General features: G+C 38.3%; 1 protein-coding gene across 2 annotated transcripts in view; it reads left to right on the plus strand.

The window, feature by feature from the left end:
- Positions 1-6,905, plus strand: part of LOC138155439 (caspase-4-like) — a 24,860-nt gene extending 17,955 nt beyond the window's left edge. For both annotated transcript variants that reach the window (XM_069080694.1, XM_069080693.1), the window contains 3 exons: positions 224-333; positions 2,388-2,516; positions 5,101-6,905. In XM_069080694.1, the coding sequence (XP_068936795.1) occupies positions 224-333; positions 2,388-2,486 (209 nt within the window). In that variant the 3' untranslated portion in view covers positions 2,487-2,516; positions 5,101-6,905. The remainder of the gene's footprint in view (positions 1-223; positions 334-2,387; positions 2,517-5,100) is intronic.
- Positions 6,906-7,532: the final 627 nt, after the last annotated feature.

Genomic DNA, 7,532 nt, shown 5'->3' on the forward strand with positions numbered 1-7,532 from the left:
CACACACACACACACACACACACACACACACACACACATACCCCTGATATTTAGGAATATAGTTATATAGTTTAGAAATGCTCAACAAAGTTAGTCAAATCAAATTGAAATTTTTCTAATTTCCATTCAACCTAGACAGAAATTGCTCCAAACTTTCACCTCTCAGTTTACTTCTAAAAGCAAATATCAGGCTCCTCAATCTTAATCTCTCTTTTATTTTCAGATAACATTTCTTATAGAGATGATAAAGAGGGCTCTATCTTCATCAAGCAACTCATAGAGTGTTTCCAGAAATATGCCTACTGCTGGCACTTGGAGGATATTTTCCGTAAGGTTAGTATCTTCCTAGATGTCCTACTCCAAGAGTAGGGAATCTTCGGTCTCAGGGTCCCATGTGGCTCTCTAGGCACTCAAGTGTGGCCCTTTGACTGAATCTAAATTTCACAGAACGAATCCCCTTAATAAAAGGATTTGTTCCATAAAACTTGAACTCAGTCCAAATGCCATACAGGGCCTCAAGGCCACAGACTCCCTACTCCTGTTCTACTCTAATCAATAGGCATTTGTAGGTCTCTTATGGAGCGCTAGAGATATTTGTGGACCGAAACCTTGATTTCTGAGCTTTTATCTTTCCTGTAGAGCTTATAGAAATTTAGAATAGAACTAGGTAGACATTATCACAAAAATAAATAGCCCTTTATCCTAATAATGTGCCTTGTCTGGGTCCTCTATTGGAGAAGCTGAACTGTTACTATCCACTCCCGAGAAAAACAGAAGGTTTCTCATTTACAGTACTCTACTTATATTTCTAACTAGCATGGTATTCAACTAAAATATGAAGAAGAACTTTGCTTCTGGTAATTCCTTTAATTTTTTGTTGATTTTCGTTGGCCTCACCCTCTTGACTTGCCTACTACAGAAATGCTGCTGTTCAGTAATTCAAGCACTCATATAATTCCCAAGAGCACCCCATGTTCCCAACCTGAAATTCTCCCTACTCTTTTGTTGTCTTCCTCATTAAACCTTCTCTGATTTGAGTCCTGACTCCTAAAACTATAATCTCCATTAGGAAACTTACAAAGTAATTTAGGACACATTGTTCACTAATGGCCTAAGTGTTTATTTTCTTCTCAGAAGCTCAACTATGGCTCTCAGCAATTCTCCAAATCTCAGTGCCAGGATCCACTGTGGTAGTCACATCCCTGAGATGAGATGGTGAAGGTCAGAATCAAAGCATTTGGCCAGATTTGGTACCTAGTAATCAGGGTTTCATTAACTTCAGGCAGAGTAGTTGTCATAAATTATACCTTCATTAGCATCAACTAAATGGTTTATGTGTTCCAGTATGATTCTAATAGGTTCAAGGGTATTTTTTAAGCCTGAGAATAGAAAGCTGGTGATCAATGGAACAACCATTGCTATCTTAGAAGAGTGACCCCATCAACATTAAATTGGGAGATGATATGATTTAGTTTGTAGTAGAGTCAACTGCATGTCTTTACCACCTTGGAAAAGGCTGGGGTACCTTTGAAAGGAGGAGCTAAGTGTTATCATCATTGCTGTCCCTTATGTTGATGCCTCTCTGTTCAAGATGGGAGTGAAACATGTTAAAAATTATTATTCTCTTAAGATTGTTAGAAATACCTCTTGCTCTACCAGCTGCTTGGCCCCTCTATCCAAGGCCATGACAATGTTTTCATTACTACTACCCAGAAGACTGTAGATAGACCTCTTGCAAATTGTGGTATTACATATGTTGTGGTACTGCCCACAACATGATCCTTGCTGCCACTGGTGCTGCTGTGGTTGGGGACAAGTTAATCCCTGAGCTTAATGGAAAGCTCATAGGCATGACTTCCCATATTTCTGTTGTGTATCTGCCCTGCTTCCTAGAATATCCTGTCCAATATGATATCAAGAAAAAGGTAAAACAAGCATCTGAGGTACCCTTGAAGGGAACCTTGGCTTACACAGAGCACTATTTTATTATGTGACTTTAAAAAGAACATTTTTGTATCTTCAGTGCTAGTGCTGGTATTATCATTAAATACTATTTTTGTTAAGCGTGTGACATGCTATGGAAATAAATATGGTTATATAGCAACCATGTAATAGACTTCACAGTCTATAGGACTTCCAAAGAGTAAGTAGAAAGCCATGGATATTTATCCTCAAACAAAAGAGTATTTCAACTATTAGGTAGCTCTCATCCCTCATCTATTTCTCTAGCACTGGGAATCTCATGCTGTATATGTGGTCCTTACCCTAAGGCACTCTTGTATTAGAGAGGAGAAACACAGAGTCCTATGTTAGGTGCCATCAATGATGTTACAATATTAAACAGAAAAAAAAAAAACCTCATCTATGGAATTATTTCTTCATTTAAGGTGCGGAAGGCATTTGAGACACCGGAGAAAAACTCCCAGATGCCCACAGTTGAAAGATTATCTTTGACAAGACAATTTTACCTCTTCCCAGGAATTTAAAGCTATAACAAGGAAATAGAAGCAACTCAGGTAAATTGATCCAAGCGATGAGGAACCAAACTGCATTATTCATGTTCTAAACTGTAAGTCAAGGGCACACAGATAGAAGTTGCTGAGGTGCTGGCTACCCTGCTAGCTACAATTGCCTATATAAAATTATGTAATGGTTTATGCCACTTCATTCTGGCATTTATTTGACTTAGGTATTTATGTGACTGTATAGATGAGATCAGTCCAATAAGAATGAATGAAGCATTCGTTAAGCACTTACCTGCAAAGCACTGAGGATGCAAAAAGAAAAGTAAGACAACCCCTACCCTCAAGAACTTCACATTCTATTTGGGAAGATAACAGAAATGGGAAGCTGAGATACAAATCAGATGGGCAATTCCCATAGTCCCCTAGGAAGAAGTGGCAAAACAGATGTAAATGCTTCCTTAACATTATAATTTCATATCACTATTCACAAGGTTCTTGGGTTCAGGGTATTGGGAAATTCCCACCAAGTTTTTAGGGGAGATGGTGGTTAGGTGGAGGTGGTTTGACTTTCCTGGCACATGCTGTCTCCTTTATCTCCTTCAGGATGCCGTACTGTCTCAGCTAAGCTGACTTGACAGAACCTGTGTGGGCAGATGACTTTGGGGGATGGCTGGCTCTTTCCACGAAGGAGTTATTTCCTTGAATGATAGCTGTGAGGGAAGGGATGGAAACAAGAAATGTGCTTTGTGAAGTATAGCTGCTTTCAGGGTTCCTGTTCCTCTGCCTTTTGGCAGCTCTTGGTTAATAGTTGTGGGGAGAAAGTTGGTTGTATTGACCATAATTATTTCTGCCCTTAATGATGGCTGTGTGAATGGGGCCAGAAGCAAGTCTAATGATTTCGGGTGGCACTACTATTTCTGGGTTTATTGGATTTAGCATCCTTCACTGTCCACATCAGTGTCTGAAGGGAGATGGTGGTTAAGGTGGTAGTGGTAGTAGTTTCTCTTGCTTCCACATGCTATTTCCTGTTTCTTTCTCCTGAATCCTTACTGTGTCAGGAAGGCAGCCAGTGTGTGACACTTGGTTGACATTTGGTGAGGATGGCCTCGTGTAGTGTAGCCTTTTGACCATCACTTATTCACTAAGAGGTCAATGTTGAGATTTTGGATGTGCTCATATTAGGCTATGAAAGGAAAGTTTCGTTCAAGATTGTAAGCCATTGATACTCAATCTCATGAGGCCATGTAAATAGTTTTCTCAATTGTGATTTGTATTCTCGAGTACTGATGTGTGGGATGGTTCTGTTTTAGGGAAAAATCAATTTTGTTAAAGTTTTTAGTATGAAGGAGTAAAAATCCTTTATTCTGCCCCATACAAGCCTAGTCAGGGATAATTATCAGCTGTCAGTAGCACAGTACGTCTCTATGGAGTAAGTATGGTATACAGTGTGTTAAGAGAAGAATTCTATCTCTGGTGTGAGGGCTACCAAGCCCTTTCAGGGTTTCTTTGTACCTTTGATGACTACCTGATCCACCAAACTCTCACCTATGGATCAAAAAAACAAAACTGTAGCATGTGCAGTGGTCATAGTCTGGTAAACCATTTGGCAGATGGACTAAAGCATATTTAGGGTAACCAAGGGGTCTCAAAGTGGAAAGGACTGATAAGAACAATTTGTTCCAATGGCCATTAAGGCAAATGAAGCAGGAACTGTGGAGTGCTCTGAGTTTGGTTAAACATTGAAGATGCCCCTGCATCTCCAGTCATCACAGTATGGACTCTGTCTTTCTATCACTGTGATGACTCTGGAAGAGAGATTAGAGGCTGATTAGTTCGTGTAACTCTGCCTCACTTCAATACAATTTTGGCGTTAATCAAAAGATATCAGCCACATCACTATCATTTTTTCAAAAGAAATGCAAGATGCACCAATTCCCAAATGTGCACATGTGTCTTACTTGTGACATACTTGTGTCTCATATTCAAGCTATTGGTCTGATAAGCTAGCACACTTATTCCTCTTTGAGAAAGAAGTACAACAACCAACTAACCAATGGGGTAAGTGCTTTTTGTAATACGAGCCATGTCCCACTGGTACTTATAGGAAACAAGCACATAGTCAGGACAGAGTTACAATTTGTCCACCACTCCTCTGGGCAGGAGGCAGCTTCTTGTGTTATAGGTGGGGAAATAATCTTTCTCATCTGCTATTCTGTCATTTACCTCATGTTCCTGTAAGAGTATGGACTTTGTCTTTTGTTTGGCCGTATTCTTAGAACTCAGGTTATAGAATAGGAAATGTAAAGATTAGAAGTGAGTCCTCATTTAACCCTGAAAATGAATGTTTATTCTGAAGTGGTATTACTCATGTCAAGAAAGGAAAGATAGAGTTATTCTCTTTCCTGCCATCATAGACATCTCATCACCATCTCCAGCACCAACCCCACCTACAACTTCACTGAGAGAAATGTGAATGTTGCTGTAAGTTATGAAGGCCATAATATGTCACCTTCTCAAATACGGATGAAATCATTATTGTTTTTTTTATGTGGAAATCCAAAGTGGGGGCTGGGCTTGTGCCATGGATTGGTCCTGTGATGATGCCTTCTAATATTGTTCTCTCTCTTTTATCTAGGAAGTAACATGCTATGAAGTCCTGAAGTGCCCAAATCTTCTAGAAAGATGCCAAAACAAAAGTAAAAATAGATCTAATTAAAAGTGATAAGGAAGGAAACTGCATCTTGCTAAAAGGTTCCATAACAATGAAGCAATATCAATACTAAACATTTATGTACCAAGTGGTATAGCATGTGCATTCTTAAGGAAGTTATGTGAATTACAGGAAGAAATAAACAGCAAAACTACATCTCTGCTGTCCGATCTCAGAAGTCAAGAAATCCAACCAAAAAATAAACAAGAAAAAAAACTAAGCATATGAATAGATTATTAGAAAAATTGGATATGAAAAACCTCTGGAGAAAACTGCCTGAAAACACAAAAATATATGTATTTTTCTCAGGAGTACATGATACCTCCACAAAAACTGACAATGAAATAGGGGCATAACAACCTCAAAATCAAATGTAGAAAAACATACCTATTAATTATATTTTTTGGATCCTAATGCAATAAAATTATATTCAATAAAAGACAATATAAAGATAGATTTTACAAACTAATTAGAAACTAAATATTCTAATTCTAGAGAATAAGTGGGCCAAAAAACAAATCATTGAAACAGTCAATACTTTCATTAAAGGGAATGTCAGCAATGAGATAACATACAAAAACTTATGGGATGCAACCAAAGCAGTACTTAGGAGAAAATTTATTTCTCTAAATTCTTGCATCAACAAAATAGAAAAAGAACAGATCAATGAATTGCTCATACAGCTAAAAAAAAGCTATAAAAATAAATTTAAAATCCCATTTGAGCACCAAATTAGAAAATCTGAAAATCAAAGGTGAAATTAATAATATATTGAAAACAAAAACAGGGGACAGAGTCAAGATGACAGAGTAGAAACAGGACTTCCTCTGGGCTATGGCTCCCACTTCCTCCAATTCATTTAAATGGTGACTCTGAAGAAACTTTGGAGCTACAGAACCCATAAAACGACACAGAGAAGCTAAACTCCTGCTGAGGAGAGCCAGGAAGGCTGGCAAGAAGGTGTCAGCGTGCAGCACTCTGGGAGCTAAGCAGAGACCAGCAAGAGCCTTAGGTTTTAGCCTCAGGGCAGGACTGACCAGCCACTGGCTGGAGAGACCTCAGATCACCAGCAGCTGTGGCATTTCCAGAATTATCAACACATAGATGCTAAGGACAAAGTGAGAGGTCTCTCATTTTTGGAAAAGGGGAGGAATGGAGGTGTTATGGGAATGGGAATCTGAAGATCTTCCCTGCCCCTTGGCCCTTTGAGAGACTTAAGTGACTCTGAGAAACTTCCCTGATTTGAAAATATATTCTGCCCCCTAATAGGCTGAATGTGGTCACATGGAGCCTGTGGCAGGAGGCTTATTTTTCAGGAATGCCCATACCTTGTTACTTTGTGATTGGGCAGTGGGTCAAGAGGGTTGTTAATTCTCTGAACCAGGAAAAGTCTATATATATACCCTGATGTGAGGTTTTGTTTTGGGACTGACTTTGGGAACAGTTGTGTGATTTGGCCAGATGAGACTCTGGGCAGCCATTGAGCTCTCCCCCCCCCCCCCCCAGGCCTTTGAAAACCCAGATGTTGGTGCTTCCATCTCTGGTAACTAACTAGGTATAGATGTAATGGTCAGAAGGCTGGAAGCCCTGTCTGCTGATCTGTTTCTCTGTCTGCTTATAACTTCTACTTGTAACTTCTGTTTGTGTTCTCTAAAGTTCAGAGTGCTGACCTTTTTCCCCTTGAACTAGATAAATGATATATGATTGACTAAAGTAAGATTGTTAACCCATTTTGAGTTGCATTCTTTTAGAAAAGCAGATTTAAGAACCCGTGCTAACAGCCATCCTTGGTATGCTAGGGTGTTTGCAGCTACAGGAAGGAGAAAAATTTGGAACTCAAAATCTTGTAAAAATATGTGATAAAAATCATCTTGATATGGAATTGGAAAAATACTATTTGAAAAGGATAGTCTCTTAAAGAAAAATAGCAGATTTGGAATACAGAAATATAAGAATTTATATATGTGTATATATATATATATATGTGTGTGTGTGTACATATGCACACATATATATTGTGCATATATGTATATATAGGAAATTAAGATACAATGAACAGAGATAATTTAAGGATAATAGATTTATTAAAACATTTTAGCTAAAATGAATAACATCAGGAAATATGAATTTTAAATGGTCAATCTGAAAGCTTTACTGTAGCCAAAAAAAAGTCATGATTTATCAATCAGATATATCAATTAACACCATGGGGGAAGGAAAGTTGTAATTTGCTTATGGTGGTTCAATTTCATAAAATTCAAAGCCCTCAGATACATAAAAATATACAAGAAAAAAATAAGGATACATAAAGAATGAAAATGAGGAGCCAGAACAAAACTTACCATGTCTTGTAAGTA

This window comes from Petaurus breviceps, unplaced genomic scaffold, assembly GCF_028583685.1.
Source record: "Petaurus breviceps papuanus isolate PSGF00001 unplaced genomic scaffold, PetGlider_PUasm1.0 91133, whole genome shotgun sequence".
Classification (NCBI taxonomy): domain Eukaryota; kingdom Metazoa; phylum Chordata; class Mammalia; order Diprotodontia; family Petauridae; genus Petaurus; species Petaurus breviceps.